The sequence below is a fragment of the Takifugu flavidus genome, chromosome 16 (assembly GCF_003711565.1).
Source record: "Takifugu flavidus isolate HTHZ2018 chromosome 16, ASM371156v2, whole genome shotgun sequence".
In the NCBI taxonomy this organism is placed as follows: Eukaryota; Metazoa; Chordata; class Actinopteri; order Tetraodontiformes; family Tetraodontidae; genus Takifugu; species Takifugu flavidus.
The window spans coordinates 5341113-5361141 of NC_079535.1; the positions used below are offsets into that span (position 1 = coordinate 5341113).

The 20029-nt window shown below is 41.2% G+C and overlaps 2 protein-coding genes, 2 long non-coding RNA genes and 1 pseudogene across 6 annotated transcripts in view; 1 reads left to right on the forward strand and 4 right to left on the reverse strand.

Moving 5' to 3' along the window:
• Positions 1-1318, reverse strand: part of fhl5 (four and a half LIM domains 5) — a 2995-nt gene extending 1677 nt beyond the window's left edge. Inside the window, exons 1-4 of one of the 2 annotated variants that reach the window (XM_057058969.1) lie at positions 1097-1318; positions 768-949; positions 469-643; positions 1-69 (exon numbers count right to left, since the gene is read on the reverse strand). The exon at positions 1-69 is cut by the window's left edge and continues 101 nt beyond it. In XM_057058969.1, the coding sequence (XP_056914949.1) occupies positions 1-69; positions 469-643; positions 768-929 (406 nt within the window). In that variant the 5' untranslated portion in view covers positions 930-949; positions 1097-1318. The other variant, XM_057058970.1, reaches the window with a different exon arrangement.
• The window catches only part of LOC130540087 (uncharacterized), a 25170-nt gene extending 8581 nt beyond the window's left edge, over positions 1-16589 (forward strand). Inside the window, exon 3 of the long non-coding RNA XR_008954306.1 lies at positions 15871-16589. This is a non-coding gene — a long non-coding RNA (uncharacterized LOC130540087). The remainder of the gene's footprint in view (positions 1-15870) is intronic.
• LOC130540076 (4-galactosyl-N-acetylglucosaminide 3-alpha-L-fucosyltransferase 9-like) lies at positions 4620-13883 on the reverse strand. Of its 2 annotated transcripts, XM_057058966.1 has the most exons (4): positions 10234-10532; positions 10067-10141; positions 8601-8713; positions 4620-7750 (listed from the first exon to the last, which is right to left on the reverse strand). In XM_057058966.1, the coding sequence occupies exon 4, from the start codon at positions 7740-7742 to the stop codon at positions 6663-6665; it is 1080 nt and encodes a 359-aa protein (XP_056914946.1). In that variant the 5' UTR covers positions 7743-7750; positions 8601-8713; positions 10067-10141; positions 10234-10532; the 3' UTR covers positions 4620-6662. The 2 variants fall into 2 exon arrangements, with proteins under 2 accessions (XP_056914946.1, XP_056914944.1); XM_057058964.1 differs by lacking the exons at positions 10067-10141; positions 10234-10532 and adding an exon at positions 13692-13883.
• Positions 14946-15610, reverse strand: LOC130540088 (uncharacterized). The gene is made up of 2 exons (XR_008954307.1): positions 15177-15610; positions 14946-15080 (listed from the first exon to the last, which is right to left on the reverse strand). It is a non-coding gene; the product is annotated as an uncharacterized LOC130540088 (long non-coding RNA).
• Positions 16590-18259: 1670 nt separating the features above from the next.
• On the reverse strand, positions 18260-19825 carry LOC130540078 (4-galactosyl-N-acetylglucosaminide 3-alpha-L-fucosyltransferase 9-like; annotated as a pseudogene).
• Between the last annotated feature and the right edge of the window lie 204 nt (positions 19826-20029).

A 20029-nucleotide genomic window follows, 5' to 3' on the forward strand; every position in this document is an offset into this window, starting at 1 on the left:
GCTGGCACCGGTGGCACAGGAAGCAGGTCTCATGCCAGCTGTTCCCCTTGTATTCCATTTTGCGGGCACCTGGTTCAGGGGACAGGGGCGACTTATGCAATACAGTATGTTCTAAGATGATTTCTGTCTCCCACATACAGAGAACTCACTTTCAGTTCATTTTTTTCTTGTGTTTAGGTGTAATTTGTTATGCTAAAACCACCAAAGAATTTAAGCCCATTAAACAGGTTCATCAGGACCTGCCTAGTTTTCATACTGGTTTTCTCTCTTGCTCCTCGCCTGCAATCACCTCAGTATATCAGCAGCCCTGACTTCCTCCCTCTGTGACTGCTTTGTCCACTCCTGTCATTTTGCCCCTTAAGAAGGCTTTAGTCCATCTGTTTGCTGCAAGCCTCCCTGCCGCTCACCCTGCGAAGAGCTATTGCTGAATTTTCTCAGTGGGTGGAATTTAATTGTCCTCAAACAAACCTGGCATGATGGTTTTCTTGCAGTTGTTGCATTTGGAGGAATAATCATTGGCGTGGCATTCGGTGCACAGTAATATATCATCCTTGGCTGCAAATGCTTTTTCCACCAGTGAGCGGCTGCACTTGGCACATTTGAAACACTGGTCATGCCAATGACGATCCTTGTAGGACAAGTCCTGTAAATCAGTAACTTGAAATCATTAGTTGTTACGGGTGTGATGTGTGCACAAGCAGAATAAACAAAGGAATGTAATATGCCTTACATGTTACTGTAATCAAAAAACATTCCCAAGTTTTTACCTTGCAGTTGCAGCCAATTGGGAGAGAGCAGCCTTCACAGCAGTTTGCAAACAGGTTGTCATAGCACTTTGTACAGTACTGTGTGTCCTCTTTCATTATGTACTTTTTCCCCAGCAAGGAATCTTTGCAGTAATGACAGTCGAAATGTTCGGCGCTCGACATTTTGCTTCTGACCTGTTCGGCTGAAGATCGAAGGTGAAAAAAATGGACAGAAAGACGAGCAGAAAAGATGAAGGAAAGAAATGTCTGGCAAATTTCCTGGCAATGTCTTCCACTTCTTTTCAGCTGCTGCAGAAAAGAAACCAGAAGTGCATTAAAGCAAACTCTACCTCGTTTGATTCAGGGAAAGGTTGAGGCTTGAACTGGCAGTCCAAGTGGGGATGAGAAGGGGTGAGGCAGGATTAGAGGTATCCACTGGGGGATCTTCTATAAATACTAGTTCCCTTATTAGTGGTACTCTCAAGGGACAAACACACTCAACTACATTATTCTGAACCTTTTAAGGGAGTTATGTTGCAGCAATTGCTCAGGCTTTGAACTGATCTAATTAATACACACAGGTAATATGAAAATACTGAACAGTTTAAGGAATTTTATCAGAAAACACAACTGCATCATTTGATGGTGCTAAAAAAATCCAAAACTTAAATTTCAGCGGGTTATAATCTCCATACCAGGACTCAGGAACCATTAATGCTGCTTTGGCATCACTTTAAAAGTCCAAAGTTCAGGAACTCATTGGCTGTGGGTCTGTGGATATGCTAAACATCCATGATGAAGGGGGGGCGGGGGTTCAAGGGGTCTTTTTTACCTAATTTGGATAGTATAATGCTATATAACTGTTTCAGAAGCAGATCTAGCCGGAACAATAATGCAACTGTTTTGTTTTTGAAGGAAGGTGCACTATTTAAGATGTGTGTCTAGTACCAGTTACATTAAATCCTAGAATAAAAACAAAACACTTTTGAGTTGAACAGCTGCTTTCTTTAGCTTTAGTGGTACAGCTGTGGTTAACCAACAGTGTCTGTATGTATGCTAACGTATGCTAACTTGGCAAGACTGCAAAAATGTAAACTTAAAAAGAAAAATAAGATTGACAGTTGGTGAATAAACACTTGTATAATGGAACATGTGCTACTATCAATTTTCCAAAGGGTCAGGGGGTGGACATCTTCATATAAATAGACTGCAAAGACCACCAGTTTAATCCCTGACAACCCCCCCAACACACAACTATCACACACTTGTGCAGCTATCATTGATTTATGCCATTTTCAAGCCATTTCTTAGAAGTAAGCACCCTCTTTAATTACCACCCGTTGTAAACCAACTCTGGCATTTTGCTCTTGCAAATAAAATTCATTTTACAGAATTACTGGATTGGTAGCACTGGTGGTGCAAGTAGGTTGATAAATCTTTGTGGAGTGATGTAAGACTCTGCAAAAATAACCACATCCTATCAAGAATTCAGGTGAAGAAAACATCTCCTGGCTCTATTTTCTTTTAAAGTAGGTGGATCCGCAGGATTAGACGGAGTCATCTGCTGCTCCGGATTAAATTACTACTGTATTCTATCTGTGCTCTCTGCTGGTGTGCAGATCAGTGGCTGTAAATCACAAAGCCATGCAGACCTTGGATAAACCCAACTGCAGGACAAGTGTAGTCACTACCCCTCAAAAGCTTAATCTTTGTTGCACTGGAGGCTGCTGCACAGTATGTTATTCTGTCATTCTGTGATTGTGAAGCCAGGCTGGGACTGACCTATATACACGGCAAACAAAATACTCATCCCCCTCCCCTATTATCAGTAGATATTAAAGACAGTGTTCTTATGCTGTCTGATATAATCGGTTTTTGGTGCCGTCCTTATTGCAACCGCTCAGCTTTGTAACTGATAGAGAACAGGTGCTCATCTCCTGGATTACCAACTTCTACACCAGGCTTTGATAACTCTGCAGAACAAAGCACCTGCTGATTTTGCATAGCCTTTTTTGACTTTTTAATCCCCTGTCAAGCTGTGAGCCACTGCCAACACATTTCATATGTCTCACCCTGAAAAATAGGCCTTTATTGCCTGGATGCAGGTGTCCTCTTACCACATTCAAATGCTTTCATGCTTCACAATCAGGTGTCAGTGAACATTTCCCTCTTGTTTTTTTGCTCCTTTGAGATGGTCACATGATGTTGATGGAGACAGACCAACCTGACTGGGTTGCATCTCTCTGAAGTACCAAAGAGCACACCGCCCAGGAGTTGACAGCCTGGTGATGACAGCGTAAGTGGGGTCCATTAGTATGAGATGAGGGGATGGTCTGGTTGTAAATGAGAGCTCTCAGGCAAACCTGGGCTTTTGGGCAAGTCATTGCACTCATCTGTGGCAGGGAGGGCCTGCTTTCAACGCAATGCTCTGGATTGAACAGGATAGCCACACTGGGGATTCCAGGGGAGGGTTATGTGATACAATCTTCCAAATCTACTATCATAGATATGTTACACCCTTTCAGGGAGCTTGTCTAAGCAACCAGGTAATTCTTCTGCTGACTAGGTGCCCGCCCCTCCCTAATTCTCACCAAAATGTGTGGCTAATACAACTTAAACACCTCTCAATGGCCCCCTCCCCCCACCGAGCCAGACATATGAGCTCCTCCGCTAAAGAGGAGAGAGAATTTTTACCCTCCTCAGGAATGATCAAGTCATTAAAATGTTTTCCCCATCCGAGTTTGTGGCAATGGATCGCAACAACAGATCACAGCACATAGTCCATTTCCAGTATGACCTCAATCAAAATTTTGACCTGTGAGTCAATTGTAACACTTGAAAGCAAAGCACACATTTTAAGAGATGTGCTACTGCCTTTATGGGTAACCCTGCTTCATGCCCCTGGAACTGCTCAGTATCTTCTACAACTCATCAATCACTCAGTTCCTGACATGCACTATCACATTTTGCTTGAACTCGACCACCAGACACAACAGGAACAGCCAGCAAAAAACTGTCAGGACCGCAGAGAAAATCCCTCTACCCTCTATTGGTGCAGGACCAGGAAGTGGGCAAGCAACTCTGTTTAGACGCCTCGCATGCTACACAATGTGTTTAAACAGCTTCCTCTGGTTGGTGTTACGGAGTCCTCCATGCAAGAAAATTAAGATCACGCAACAGTTTATTTTCTCAGGAACAAAAGTGTCCCTTGACCTTGAAAAATGTCATTTGTCATTTTTTGGACATCATCAACCGCTAATGTCCTCTGATGCTGAACAAACGGATCCCCAAACCAGTCCCTGTCACTTGAACTCTCACACTAATCCCATATTGACATCAGGGGATTATTTACACCACTGGTCCTGGCAGCACACTCGTTATTCACACATTTCAGCCTGTACATGGGCAGGGTAGTGATAAGATGTCACCTAAGGGGAAGTTGTGAGTGGAAATACAGCAGAGATCTCAAGACAGGAGTGAGCAGGAACCACTGCATGCTGATTTCAATCAGTTATCAAGGCTGCTGAAGAGCTACATAACCTGCATTAGGCTGCACAGGGGGTGAGTGTCACATTTAAGGGAATCAGAGTTTGTTTTCATTTTGAAGCGGAAAATGATAACTCTTTTTAAATATATTTTGGTTCAAAACCTTTCAACCCATTGAGAATTTATGATTGAAGATTGACAAAAATATATAAATAGATAAAAGTACAACTTACGGCTTTTGCAGTTTCTTCATAAAACACTTTTATGCAGTTAATGATTTCCTTTTTTAACAGTGGCTGTGCTTGATTAACAATAATTTACAAGACAGGAAAAAAAATTGACGGGGAGTATTGTGTTTACCCTTTAAATGATTTACCAGATCATTCATTTACTTTCATTCCTTTCTTCATATTTTTATTATCTGACACAAACGTCTACAGTGGAAACACAACAATTTGGCAAAATACATTGTTTTGGCAAAATACCGATGCACCGATTGATTAATCGATTACTTAAAATGGCAGCAAAATACCAACAAAGCTCTGTCACCCAGACAAAAACTTCCCTTCTTATGACTTCATATCATGATTAAGATTCATAGAGGACAAAGAAGACAGTTCCCGTTTGTTCTGTTTTTTTGGGGTTTTTTTGTTCGTTTTGTCCAAAGAGAAACACACAGTATAAACATCTTTTGCCCACCCCCCCCCCCCCACCACCACCCCCCGTCACATTGGCCTGTCACCTGTCACATGAAATATGTCTATAAAGTGTAAAATTATGAGTGCCAGTTTAATCAACTACCCTTGAAACGTCAAAGTCTAAACTTTCAAATTAGAAGCAGAATTGTGAGTCACACATTGCCATATACAATAAATCTGCAGGAGGATTGTTGCCCTTTTTTAGAGTATGACCTTAAATGAAAATGTGGAGCACACCTAATTGAAAAGAGACTCAAAATGTTGGATCAAAAGTATTTTGATGTTACTTTTTTCACCCACTTCACCACCAATTGCAGCACTTCTGTCATTTACAGACGTGCTGTGAAATTTCACTAACTGAACAGAAATAATAATAAATACTGTATATGTACTCCCAATAATGCAAACATTGTTGGAGCTCTCTCAGACCCTCAATCTGATGCAAACAAGAGTCAATGTACAGCTTTCCACACTGTAAATCCAAGTTCCTTTTCCATAAGTAAAATTAGAAGTACTTTTATGGTGTCAAAATATTAAATAATTCCTGAATCTGAATGATTTTGGTGAGCTGTGACTTCATAGATTGATGACTCATCTTGCATAAAATTTTGCCCTGTATTTTCTTTTTCCCTATAATTTTCTCTTGATAACAACTGTTCTGATGTTTTGATGGCATTTAAAAGTTATGGAAAATGTATGGATGCTAAATCTTCTCGGTGTTGCAAACCCCACATCCGGGTACAAACAAAACATAGAGATGACACAGTGATCTGCACATGAACAGATCTTAGCTGCTTTGTCCTAGGCTTGCTTATTGAATTTTTGTGCCAACTGGATGAAAAACATGAGCACAGCTCTTTTCCACCACACCGCTGAACAAGATTACATGCAGCAGAGGTTAGACATCATGTGTTGTTTCCTGACATTGCAAAGCCCGAAAACCACAGAACAGACAGTAATAAGTGAAATGGTGTCACGCATTGAGCTCTATCACATTGCTCTGGTCTTAAGCAATCCAGTCAAAGGAACTCAGACTTCTTTACGATCTTGCAGGCAAACTCCAATCCAAAACCTTTCTTTAGCTTTAAAATAATTCACACAGTCCCCTTTTTTTACTCTCAAGTGGGATTGTGTACCTTTTATATTGCAGTACAAATTTCCAGTCATATCTTCTGCAAAGACTACTCACAATGATCACCATAATACCATAATCTCACACACAAATGCAAAGACTGTAGAATTAGAATTGTGAATGCCATTGTGGAAAGGAAAAATAACATTTTCATGTTTCTAAAAATAATGCAAACTATGCATGACCAATATTAAATAATCCTTCAGAGTTTAAGAAATAGTGCATAGATGAATACATGTCTGGTACATACAGATGCCCTTTGGACAACTGAGCTCTGAACCTTTTGAATCACTTCTGAACCTCTACTGCAGTCCATTTCATGGAAAGGTGACATTTAAAGAAAAATAATTCTTCCATCACTTATTTTGAAACATCAAATTGTACTGAATTCATACGAATACATTTCCAAAAATCATATCCAAATACATAATACAGGAACCTGATTTGCGCAGTTTTAAAAATGTGCCCATACACCTTAAAAATACCATGCACCCAAGAGGTTTGGACAGATCCCTAATGTGACTTCATGTCAATCAAAGTACAAAAATCTGTAATCACTTCCATCAACAGCAAACAATGCATAGCCCTGCACAGCACAGATCAACCCCAGTACCACTTGTTAAGGTCACTGAATACTCTATATTGCTTATGCCTTCTGATGTAATCACAAGCCTTACATGTGGCCTCATGCCATAATTGCACTTGCCTTGCTTTAAAGCGCCTCCGCCATTGAAAGTATTTAAGGTACATTTCTTCATTTTTATCCAAGAGCAGCAAGTAGTCAGCCAGCTCCTTGGCTGAGGCAAAGTCCTCCACGTGGATGAAGGCATCTCCTTGGATAATATTCTCGTAGTTCTCCCTAGGTGGGCCCAGAACCACTGGCACCGTCCCCACAGCAAGTGGGTTGTACAGTTTTTCAGTAAAGTAGTCTTTGTGGATGGAGTTCTCAAAGGACAGGTAGAACTTGCAGCTGGCAATGATCGGTAAGGTTTCTTCGTCAGGGAGTTGTTCCCCAAATGCTCGTCCAAATGTGTGGACCTCAACATGCTTGTACAACTCGTTGTAGAATTTAACTCGTGCATGTTCCGGGTTCCAGTTGCTGACAATCCAGCAAACAAGTTTGTTTTTGCTGGGTGGGACAAAGTCCTCCACATTTTCTGTGGCAATAACCGACAAATAAGGCAGTGGAATGTCAGAATCCAGATGGTAATTCATCGTCAGATTGAACAGGCTCTCCATACCCGCATGCCTAGAGGAGTGTGAGGGAGACTCCATGTTAAACCAGACCCATTTCTGGACAGATGGTCGCACGACTGTCGGCATGTTGGACAGGTCACCTGCGATGTCTCTATGATGGAAGACAACGCCATCCGACTTGTTGTAAAGGTTTTTATCTGCTGTAATGTAACAGCCCTCGAAGCCAAAGTAGGCATTGCACACATTCAGTTCGAAGGTTTGCCCGAATGGCCAAAACCAGAGCAGTATGGTGGTCACGTTTTTATCACTGTTGGTAGAAATGTTATTCTTGAGACGCTCTGAGCTGACTCCAGTCTCCATGGGACCCGAAAACCAGCTGGTGGATGGTTTATAATACATGAAGAACAGAGTCACAAAGCACCCCACGATTAAAATGCTAATGAGAAGGGGTCGTATGATTCCGTGAAGTGCTGAGGTTGACATATTCCGTCCTGAAATGGACATAAAGCAAAAAGAAGAAAAGAAAAATCAATCACAAAACAGCAGCCTCATTCCAGAAGATTTCATGTCTTACATGATGTGTTTACAGTGAGTGTAAAACTGAACATGCCTCCCCTCCCTCCTCTCCTCCTCTCCTCTCCTCTCCTCTCCTCTCCTCTCCTCTCCTCTCTCTCCTCTCCTCCTCTCCCCCTCCTTCTCCTTTTCCTCTCCTCTCCTCTTCTTTCCTCTCCTCTTCCCCTCCTCCTCCTCTCCTCTCCTCTACCTCCCCTTCACTCTACCTCTCCTCTCCTCTACCCCTCTCCTCTCCTACCTATCCTATCCTCTACCTGTCCTCCCTCCTCTCGTCTCTCTTTACCCAGCCGGCCATCAGCAGGAGGGTCCCCCTACATGAGCCTGGTCCTGCTCAAGGTTTCTTCCTGTTAAAGGGGAGTTTTTCCTTGCCACTGTTGCTTGTCTGGGGTCAGGCCCTGGGATTCTGGAAAGCGCCTTGAAACAATTTTGATTGTATAAGACGCTATATAAATAAAGATTGATTGATTGATTGATTGAACATCATGGGGCACTCCAAATATGTGCCATAAGAAAAATACTTGTTTGCCTGTTAATATTAAAAAAATCTACTGTAAATGAAAACGAATAATCTTGGTGAGACACTAAAGGCATAGGAGCCTTTGAGAACGTTAGACTGATGAAAGTTTATTCCGAACAACAAATTAGCATCATATATTAGCTGTGGGACCTATAATTTTACCCATCACATTATTGATGCCTACTGGAGAAATAAGGCCACCACGGCTTTCAAACCATGACAAGAATCTTCTATCAACTTCTCATACAAACCTGACTGATGCGACTGCAAGGTGGAATCCAAACAAGCTCAGAGTTTGCAAGGATTAGGAGGGCGTCTTTTTCCACATTGGCTGGATGATGGTGTCAATCTTTGCAGATCGGCGCTGAGAGAACACACAAATACAAAAACAGAATTAACAGGTGTGTCTGAATGATGATTAAAGGGATAAAGGCAATGGTAGACGAACATCATCTACATGGAGATTCTACGCAACCATAAATACTAAATGCAAAAATTTTAGACAATTAAAGAAAAACAACACGAAGACTAAGAAAATATCACTTTGTCAAAAACATCACAGTTTCCAGCTGATTTTCCTTCTAATTAAGTCTAACAGAATGCAGCCATCTTTAGACTATGGAGTTTATTTATGCCTAAACTCATTTGTTCTCTGGGGTCAACCCACCATATGCACCAATAAAAGCGACAGATCAACATTTGGATTTATGTTTAATCACACAGTAATGATTTGGAATACTTAAACCTAGTCAAAAATTCATTTGGTTGTCATGCCAACCACCTTAACCTAGGAACATTGACATTAAAGGCTTGAAAAACATGCATTTCCTTAAAAAGGCTTGTAATATATATTTTTAAATATAAGTAGAGCTTTTTATGTAGTTGAATTATGATTTCTATCACTGGCAAACTGTTTGCTTTATAAGAAGACCAAAGAGTGATGCAGTGGTCCAAACTGGGCCACTATTGTGATGAGGTAAATATTAAATCGGACTGCCTTTCAATTTCTTGACAGAAGATGGAAGTGAAACAGTGCATCACACAAACTGGTAAATGCATTGTGATGTATTTAGGACGCAGAGAGAACTCCTTCTATTTGAGTAGTTTGCAGCAAGGCTATGTGTGAAATAGCTTTGGAAAATATATTTTTTTTAAAAGCAACAAAAACTAATCAGAATATGGTGTCATGAGAGATGCATAAAATCGCTGGCATGGTTATAACAAAAGTTATTCTAGAGGATTCAATCCACAACTTTTCAAATTTCAATCTATTTACGTGTAGCTCGATGTTAAAGGGCACTCCATCCCAGGTGAGGATGAATCCCTGGCCAGCGAGCGCTGAAGGTCATTTAAAAGAAGACGAGCCACTGTTTAAAATGGTGTCTTTTCTCACAACACTGCGTAAAGTTAACGGGCATTTGCGGTCATACACTGCCTGAAACGCAAATTTGCGCCCCAAATCGCAGAAGATATGAATAATGACACAGCGTGGAGGCTGATAAAATGTCCAGTGGGCTACAAACAATGCGCGATTTCAGGTTTGCATGTTTATTGGCGAAAAGAAAATGTTACATAAATGATGAACGGAACCTACCATGCAGCTAAATTACAAGACATTTTTATGGCAGAAAATTTCTAATTAGCTGTCCGGGATTTGCCGTCGGAATCGTGTAGCAATGGGATGCTGGCAGAAGAGATAGCCATGCTCTCCACTCACCATCACTACGGACGTGAAGCAAAACGCATCTTCCCCCTCATTTCTTCCAGCTGACCATCAGCTTTTTAAAGGCGCCTTGCAACACATGGAAAAGGCGTTCGAGGGTAACAACAATAACGACAACAAGCATCCACGGCATTTGCAAAGGCAGATCCGAATGAGCCCACCTCCATCGTCTCAATCCGCAAACGATGACACCTATGTAGCAAATGCTCCCCCGCTGCTGCACACCGACGCAACGAATGATGTCAGAGAGGAAATATTGGCGGTTATCCCATCAGCCCTTATGTTGAGTCGGTGGCTCGGTTTGCGAGGACGCCATGCATGTTCATGGATGTGATGCGATGTGGAATAATTCTCTGCTGGCTGCCCATGCGCTACCTTGTTTTACCGTCAATGCAGCTGCAGGATGTGGCTTTGGTCCAGTGTGTGCGTGCGTACGTGCGTGCTTGGTACTAATGGTGGGGGTAGTGTAACTTGTGTTAGTAATAATAATAATTTCGACAGAATTTCAATATTTTTCTCAATGGTCCACCCGCAAAAATAAACCCTTTTAAAATATATACTCACTTTTAATGTTGATAACACTCAGCAGCTGTAGCCAACAATATTTCATTTACACCGAACATTATGAGTTCATGTGACACCAACTATAACTGTCTTTTTCATTTCCTTAACTCATATGTTTTAGAGAGAAATGCAACTACATGTCTCATGTGGTTGATACCGCAAAGACAAATTAGACAGACGTGGTTACATTTTTACTGAGATCCGTATATCTAAGTGTCTATCTACTGTCGACCGTCTTTTGGATCACATCCCAAGACACTTGAAAGATGGAAGATAAATAATGAAAGATATTTTACCACTGACTGGCAGTACTGTTCTTAGGCAGACCAACAGCTCTTAGGAAAAGGTTATAAAACCTTGTTTCTTTTAACTGCTGGAAAAAAACTTTTCTTCCTAATGTGTTACCAAATTTTAGGCCTATGTCAGCATTCCTCATCTCTACAATACTTGAGAAGTAGCGACTAAGGGGAAGAGCCACAGGTTTCACAGGTTTTGGAGCTCACCACGGCACAGAAAAGGGGGGAAATGTCTGCACTTATGTTAAAACAAAACAAGCAGGTTTCCAATGGAGAAGCCGAGGGACGAATTGTACATGGTTACCAACAATGTGTTTACTTCTACAGCTTGCAGACATGATTCCTCTGAGTAGCAACTAATTACTGAACTACACAGCAGAAATCCTCAGTTGGCCATTGCAGAGGGGTAATTTGACTACTGCATGTGCTGTGGCTTTTTCTTTTGCATTATAGATCGAAACCTGCAAGGCCACAAGCATGATTCTTTCTTTCTGTCCCAACAGCTCTTTAAAGGTGCTGACTCATTTTGAAGGTGGGATCAGGTAGATCAGGGAAAACTGATCTACAGGCTGGTGCTGAGAGTAGAATGGAGAGAAGTAACAGACACCAAAGCGAGTAAAGCGTATATATAATCAGCACTCAAATTTCTTGAGTCATGGATAATTACTACACATTCTGATGATTTCAGACAATCCACCAAGTCTTTAATGATTGAAATAAATATCTCTACCTTTTTATATTTGTAAATTTTTGCATATTTGTGTAAAGGGAGCTTTGGAAACGCAGTTAAATATTTAAATTCACATGAGTTTTTCCTCTTAAAAGCATTTCCTGTTTATGAGTTCTTGTGTTAAAAAGAAAAACAATCCAACTGAGTGACCAACTAAACATGATGTATACTTTTTGCTATTTGTGCAAACTCCAGCTCAGAGAGCAGATGATATCTTCAAAGTTGTTGGACAGGTTTTCTGTTATGTTGGGGATAAGGTTAGGCCAAACATAACACTGCTGTTTGTTTCACTATTGTGATAAAATTGTGAGGGCTGATGTCAATGTCTCTTTCATGACCATGTAATTTAGACTTTGGAAGCCCACCCTGATACTAATACCAAAGGCTGCATTTAAGGCTTTGTAAAAGGTGCTGTTTGAACAGGTGCATAATGCAGCTTTTCAATGCAGTGATTGTAGGAAAAAAAAGGTATGCCACATCCGTCCATCCATTCATCCATCCATCCATCCGACCGTCCCTCCACCGATCCATCCATCCATCCATCCATCCATCCATCCATCCATCCATCCATCATCCATCCATCCATCCATCCATCATCCATCCATCCATCCATCCATCCATCCTCCATCATCCATCCATCCATCCATCCATCCATCCATCCATCCATCTTCCCTTTGCTTGTCAGCCCAATCTGGCACACCTGTTTGGATCCCAGATTTTTAAACCCCTGCCTGGCACTCAAGCATTGACAAATTGTTTGTGTGTTCAGTATGATTCTTCAGATTAGGTTTTTGGTTCCTACTCCCATCCTGGTAATTTGTTTGTTCTCCTGACCAAGGCTTGGCCTGCTCCCTGTCTCTTAATGTTTGCCTGAGTTCGTCTTATCCTGGGTCAAAGTCTTATGAGGATGTCCTGTAGTTTTTAGACAAGGGTGAAGGCAAGGTATACACCTGGATGAGTCTCCAGTTTATTGTGGGGTCCTGATACTAAATTGTCCCTTAAACAATTTTACTGCCTGGCATGGGTGGCCATTCTTGTGTGGAATAGGAAGGACACCCACAACATGCAGGATGTTGCTGTCTTGGCAAACTGTCACACTGTAGCCACCCTGCAGTGATGTTTGTGAGGTCTGATGTATGTGTATGGAACAGGCACGCTTCTGTGTGGCAGAGTGCACAGTATAGAAAGTCGTAAGTTGGTGATTGTTTTTTTTAGCCTAGTTATGGACAAGAATAACTTTTATGGTTCTTCAATAAAATCTTTCTATTAACGAGTCATCTTTTGGTCAGGTTGGTCATCACAATATCCTTTTTCCCTGAGTGCATGAATCTCAAGAAGCTAAATGGATTGTTTTTCTGTTACTCCTCTTATAACTCTTTTGGTTCAAAAAACGCTTTGCCACCACCAGATTCCACCATTTTCTACAATACAGAATCAAACTAATAAAAGACTTCTCTTTTTTTCAGGCACTAAAACAGTTATTATTACTTCGTATTATTGTCTTCCTGACATGACTTCAAAATGGTTGCTGCTCCTTGATTTTTGCGGTTAAACCAAAATGGGAGAGAGGATTTTGACTGAATGATAAATATCAAGCACATGGTCATTGTTGATGTATACATAAAGCCAAGAAATAAAATGATGGGAATACCTATAGACAATAGTGTCAGATGAAGCCCTAAAACAGAATCATTTAGGGAAATCATGGCCACTTGGTGATAATTCATTCAAAGGGACATGAAATCAGTATAAAGCTGAGAAGGATGCTTTCAGAAAATAATGGTGAAATAGATATGAAAAAATTCACCTAGCAGTGCACTTAAACAGTGCCAAATCAATGGGAAATTATTTAAATTGGACTAAACGTTTTGAGAAAAGAGAAATTCTATTACTTTAAAAATAGATATTCACTCAACCAAAGTAGGGTTAGGGTAAGTTGGAGGGAGATATTACCAAGTTTCATGAAAATTAACAAATTTCCCACACACACACACACACACACACTTTACATTTATTTAAAATCACTAACCTATTAGAGCTGCCAGGTACACGTCCAGAAACAAGAAAAGTCCGGGTAAAGTTCAATTACAAATATCATCTTCTTTATAAAACACAAAAGCAAATACTTGGGAGTTCGAGTCAGCCGGAATATCAAAAGTGCTGTGTTTAACGAAGGAGAAAAGCTTTGGGCGGGGTTCTAGAACAGGTAGGTACAGGTGATGTCATTTCAATACATGGCGGAGAGCAGGTAAATAGGGGGAAGTGCAGCATCGCTTCTTTCAGACGCCTCGTATGTGAAGTACATATAAGTCAGTTTATCTCAAGTCAGACAGATGTCTTGGTGTAACGGGGAGAGTTGAGAGTAATATATAACAAATGACGAAGAGTTTTTTTAAATGTTTATATCGTTATTTTCAACCAATCACTAAGTACACTTTATTACGGGACTTTTCAGAATAGTACCAACTGTCCCTCTCTCCCCAGCCATCAGTGCCGCCCTAGTGGCTTCCTGGAGCTTTTTCAAAAATATGAAAATGGAAAAAGGTGGTGTGACTTTACATATATATATAAAATATAATTTCTGTAGAGGAAAAACATGACAATCTTAAAGTCCAATGCTGTAAAAATGTGTAAAATAAATATCTAATTTCAACATCTCATTATAATGGAAGTTAATCTTAAAGCACCATCGTGCAGCAGAGCGGTCACGTGGTGCCTCATTCTCTCCAGGATGAGCTGCAGGGAAAATAAACATTTAATCATGAATGCTCATTATGTATTTGTAGCCTACTTATCATTTTAAAAGTAGGCTAATATAGACACTTACAGCATGTGTTGCCTTCACAACAAGGCTTAAATAAGGCTTTTAATTTTTGCGGATCCAAAAATATTTGTTTTTGTTTTTTTTGGTCCAATATGACTCTTCCAACACTTTGGGTTGCCGACCCCGGGCCCAGACCTAGACGGAGCTAGGTTGGGCTCCAGCACCCTACCTGACAGCGAAAGGGAAAATAGCGGGGGGGGGGGGGGGGGGAAGACAACACATCTTTGGGGGCAAATGCGAGTGAAATACTCCCAGGTCTGAGTGACTTGTTTTGCTGCTCATGTTGAGATAACTTCAATAACAGCAGCACCAGAAAGATATAAATGCAAAATAGAGTAAAATGGCGACAAACTCGTGCTGATTTCTCTTGTCTAGACTCGATGTGTCGGTCGCGAATAAAATTGTTAGGAGTCGTTTTTTCCCCCCCAGAACCTGAAAGCAGGCTAAACACAGTGGGGATAGAGTCAGAAACAGTTTTTATTGAGGAATCAACGGGGCGTCCTTTTGGACCGCAGGGGAAACACGCGTCCAGTCCTCCGGGGTACACAAGGAGCTCCAGCGCGGAGCCAATGTGGGAGACAGGTCCAGCGAGTTCTTTACGTCCGCAAGGTCGGCGTGGAGACCCAAACGAGCGGGAAGAAGCGTTACGAATAGTTTCAAAAGTAATAAGGCAATTAGAGTCAGGTGTACCGTCACAAGCACGAAAACTCTCCAACGGGGGCAGACTGGCGCGTCGTCCTTAAATAGGAAGGTGATGGAGATTGCCGGCAGGAGAGTCCGCCTGCAGCGCCAGCTGTAGACAATTATCGGCTCCTCCACGCCCCCTGCAGGAAATACCAAGTAATGCACGACCCAGAACCCTGGACCTGGACCCTGGTGTCTCGGGTCATGGAAGGTCACCAGAACCGCTGTCGGAGGAACTGTAGCGTGCGTTTGAGACCCAGGTGGCAGGTCAACTTTGAGGTGTTGGCCCACAGCAGAACATCAGCTTGCACCACCTCTGGGACGAACAGCCGATTCGGTGGACTCCCACCTGGGTCTGGGGCGGATTGCTGGGCTTCTCAAACTCTCTCCTCCAGGATGCAGGAAGGGGGAAAGTTGGGGTCCAGGGTTCTGGGTTGTGCGTTGCTTGGTTTTTCCTGCAGCAACCACCTCAAGATTTACTTTATTCATCCCCGTAGGGAAATGGAATAAATAAAACTATTTTAGAAATAAACCCCAGTTCAATGTATATCAAACCAGTTGAGGCTAAAATATTATAGATTGTTAAGAAATGCCCAAATAAATGATAGAGTGATGATGATGACACTGATGCCAAATTGTTATTATTTTTTATTATTATTTCCCCCTTGCCTTGTCCTGACCAGCAGTTTTGCTTTGTCAGGATGCGGTTTTTGAAGACACGCAAGCACCCAGAGATACAGGCAGGCCAAGAGCACATGCCCCTGCCACCAGCACCCAACCATGATGGCCCACCCTAGCCATCCTCCACCATGCTCACCCCAAGGGATGACCCAGGCCACCCCATGACTGCAGCCACATTTCACCCACTCAATCAAGCCACCACCCTCCCACCCAGACCAGGTGCAACAGGGCTGGACTGTCCCAGTCCCACAAGGTTACGGAAAAGACCATTGCGCTCCAGAGTATTTGACATTTTTCTAATTGATTGACTGTTCACTTTACTTTTCAATAAATCCCTTTTTGTTAAAAGTGCTTGGTCTCCCCGTTTATGTTGTGGTCATTCGGAGCCAAGTGGTCATGACACTGGGTAATAGCCAGCTTTTTCTTGATTTCCAGTTCTTAAGGATAGATTTCTAATAAGAAATCAATTTCAGATTTTTGCATCCATATCAGTGATACTTGGGTCACAAAGGGCACACACAGTGAGGGAGAAGCCGTTAGCGGCCGTAGGAACCAGTCTGAAAGGTCACCACATATCTCATGCCAGAACATATTTACAAGTGGGCAGTTCCACATAACTCTCATCGTTGCAGTGCAGAATCCCTCAGACCCGTTTTGAGCATTCTTTGTCCTGGGTCTTTGTAGAACTTTATATTATATGAGTTGAAGATTTGGATTTTTTTGTCATTTAAAATGTATTTATGTACACTTTTGTCCAAAAGTCTTGGTCTGGCCTGATTGATTGATCTATTTTTCATTTCAAGGATGGAAAAGAGAAAGCTATATCTAGGCTGGGTAGGAAGTGATTTACTTTTGACAGTATTTTTGGATCCAATAAAATAAAAAAAATTTAATTATTGAAGGAAGTTGTAGGTTAAGTGAGTTTATTCCTAAACGTTCAATTAATTATAGACTTTATCTACTGATTCTCCAAAAACATGTTTGTATTGAAAATCTGTCCTTTATGCCTTGAAATGGGATATGCATATCTTGCATAACATGTTCAATATGAATATTTCCGTTAGATTTTAGAAGTGACGAATTTTAGCATTTGTTAAACGGGACGTCAGGATTATTCCACATCGGTGTAAATTTGCATGGAATACATAAGGGTCTTGTTACAGTATTTCTGGGACTTCCCTGTATCCTGTTAGAGTGGTTCTTATTTTAATGCCTATACTCTATTCTGTAGAGTATTTAGACTAATTCTTGATGGTTTATTTTTTTCCATAGGAACTTGGAGATGCTCCTGTTTAATGATTTAAACCAAACAGAAGGAGTTTTGGTGGGTATAATTGAGAATAAGTAATTATTCCTTGATACGACCATCATGTTTATTGTGGCAATTCTTTTGATTAGTGATAAAGGCTGGTTTTGAGAAGAGGGGGGAATTCAGCATCACTAAGGCTTACAACCTGAAGGAAATATTAATTCCCTGTTATTTAATGTTTCCTGATTGAAGTGGTATTAATGACCTAGGTTGGAAACTATATCTAATTGGTAAAGTTAAGGATTTCAACCAGCTAACCGAGTAAGCAGAGAATGAAGAGAATCCTTTGATGGGTACCATTACATTAAAGAAATACGCTCGAGAACAGGTCGTGGTACCAATAAATCTAATGGAAAGAGATTTAATGCTGGCTTTGGGAATTGGAGTGTTTCCTTGTGAAGGAGGAATAACTGCTCAGCATTCAGTGATGAACATGGAGTGTGATGCAAATTCTGTTAACTATTGGTACATCTACAAACAGCGGCTTCAAGTGATAGACATGCAAAACATTTCTTCCACTCATTTAATATACTAGAGCAAACATTCACAGCATATGGAATCACAAATGATCTTTTAAAAAAATTGTGCTCCTTGTGAAACATCCCTAGAATCTAACCCTCGAGGTAATCTCAGACCTAACCAGGAACAAACAAGGGCACATTCAAGAACAGTAGCAGACATTCTGCAACCGTTTAACAAAAGTGCTGGTACAAATCCCTAACAACACAGCCCCAGGCGGAAGTGATACTAAAATTCCTTGAAGACAGGTCAACAATGCATGTTGATGATTACATACTTGGCACACATGACTGATCCTGAATGAGGGATTACCAGGGGTGTGTATCAACAGATCAAACAAGAATAAGACAAAGGGGAACGATGAGTGAACACTGGAGCTTGACCTTCTGATAAGTGAACGCTTGATGACTCTTTTAATGACATAAGACAAAAAGAGTGATAATAAACAATTTCTAAATAAATATGTTATATAAATATTAATTCCTTTTGTCAGAGTTTCATGACTAAAGTTATGTATTTTGTTGAGTTCTGCATAATGCACTTTAAGTTTTATTATAAAATAACATTAGTGATAAGTTCCTTGATGACTAAATGTTCCTTTATTGAACAAAAAAAAAATGCAAATATGGTTAGGACACAGGTGCAAAGGAAATGTTACAGAAAAAGGAATCATTCATGTGTCACTTTATGTATGACAACATTTTCACTTTCCAAGCTCAATGTCTCCTGTCCTGTCTAGACATGACCTTCATTTTCTTGACCACAGAATTGTAAAATACAGAATCAGAATCACCCAAAAAGCATGATTATCAAATTGAATTTGCATATTTTTTGAATGGAAGAAAAAACCCAAACAGAGAAACAGACCACTTGGGAAACAAAGTGCATATTCAAGCGGTAGATTCCTAATGTATCTTCATTTGTCAAACTCAAACATATCCCTGCAAAGCACTACCAGCCCCAGTACCACTTATTCAGGTCATTGGCTACTTTAAACTGCCTGCGCTTCCTGAGGTAATCACAAGCCTGACACATAGGCTCAGACCATAATTCTAATTTCCTCACTTTGTAATGCTTTCGCCATTGAAAGTACTTAAGGTACAAGTCATCATTACTGTCCAGCAGTAGTAAGTAGTCAGCAAGCTCTTTGGGTGAGGCAAAGTCGTCGACGTGGATGAAGGAATCTCCAAGCACAAGTTTCTCATAGTTCTCTCTGAGTGCGCCCAAAACTATCGGCACAGTCCCCACAGCAAGTGGGTTGTATAGTTTCTCAGTGATGTAGTCCTGGTAAATAGAGTTCTCAAAAGACAGGTAGAATTTACAGCTGGCTATTGTTGATAAGGTATCTCCATAGTGATATCCCCCAAACCCTCGTCCAAATGTGGTGATCTTTATGTGTTTGGACAGCTCTTTGTAGTATTTCACCCGTATATAATGCTCCTTCCAGTTGCTGACTATCCAGCAGACCACATGATCTTTTTTGGGTGGGACAAAGTCCTCTTCACTTTTTTCAGGAACTAGGTACAAATGGGGCAGTGGAATGTCAGCATCCCAGCGGTAATTCATTGTTAGGTTGAACAATTCATCCATTCCAGGAAACCTGTCAGAGTACGAAGGATTCTCCATGTTAAACCAGACCCACATCTGGTATAATGGTCGTTCTTGCTTCGGCAGATTGGACAGGTCAGGAGCGATGTCTCGATGGTGGAAGACAACCACATCTGCCTCGTTGAAATAGTTCCTGTCAGCTGTAATGAAACAACCTTCTATACTGAAGTAGGCACTGCATACATTCAACTCAAAGGTTATCCCAAATGGCCAGAACCAGAGAAGCACAGTGGTCACGTTTTTATCAGTCCTGATGGAAATGATTTGACAGGTGCGTTCACTCCAGTCTTCAAAGGACCTAACAACCTGTCAGTGGATGGTTTATAATACATAAAGAAAATAGTCCCAAAGCATCCCAACAAAAGTAGCAAACAAAAGGGGTCGTATGATTCCCTGGAATGGTGAAGACATCTTCCTGCCTGAAAAGTAAAGGAGAAAAGCAAACCCCACCAGTGCGAAGATCTGCTAGTCTGTCGGAAACCAGGATTTAGAAAACGCAATAGAAAAGAGGCAGTAGTATAGAAATCAAGTACACTGGAAGAAACCAACACACAGACAGCAGGGGTGGGGTGTGTGAGGATGCATCCTGAAAAGGTTTCTGTGGGTCCCTTTCTTATTTTGTGGTCACGCACTTCAGGTAATTTTATACCACCCCCCCCCCCCCCCCCCCCCCACCCCCCAACTTTCTACAAGCTCCTTGTCTGATTGTCATGACAAATGTATGAAAGTGCCAGCAAAATTG

Excerpts from the sequence above, each read along its gene's own strand:
- LOC130540076 (XM_057058964.1), bottom strand. The coding sequence starts at position 7,742 with ATGTCAACCTCAGCACTTCACGGAATCATACGACCCCTTCTCATTAGC.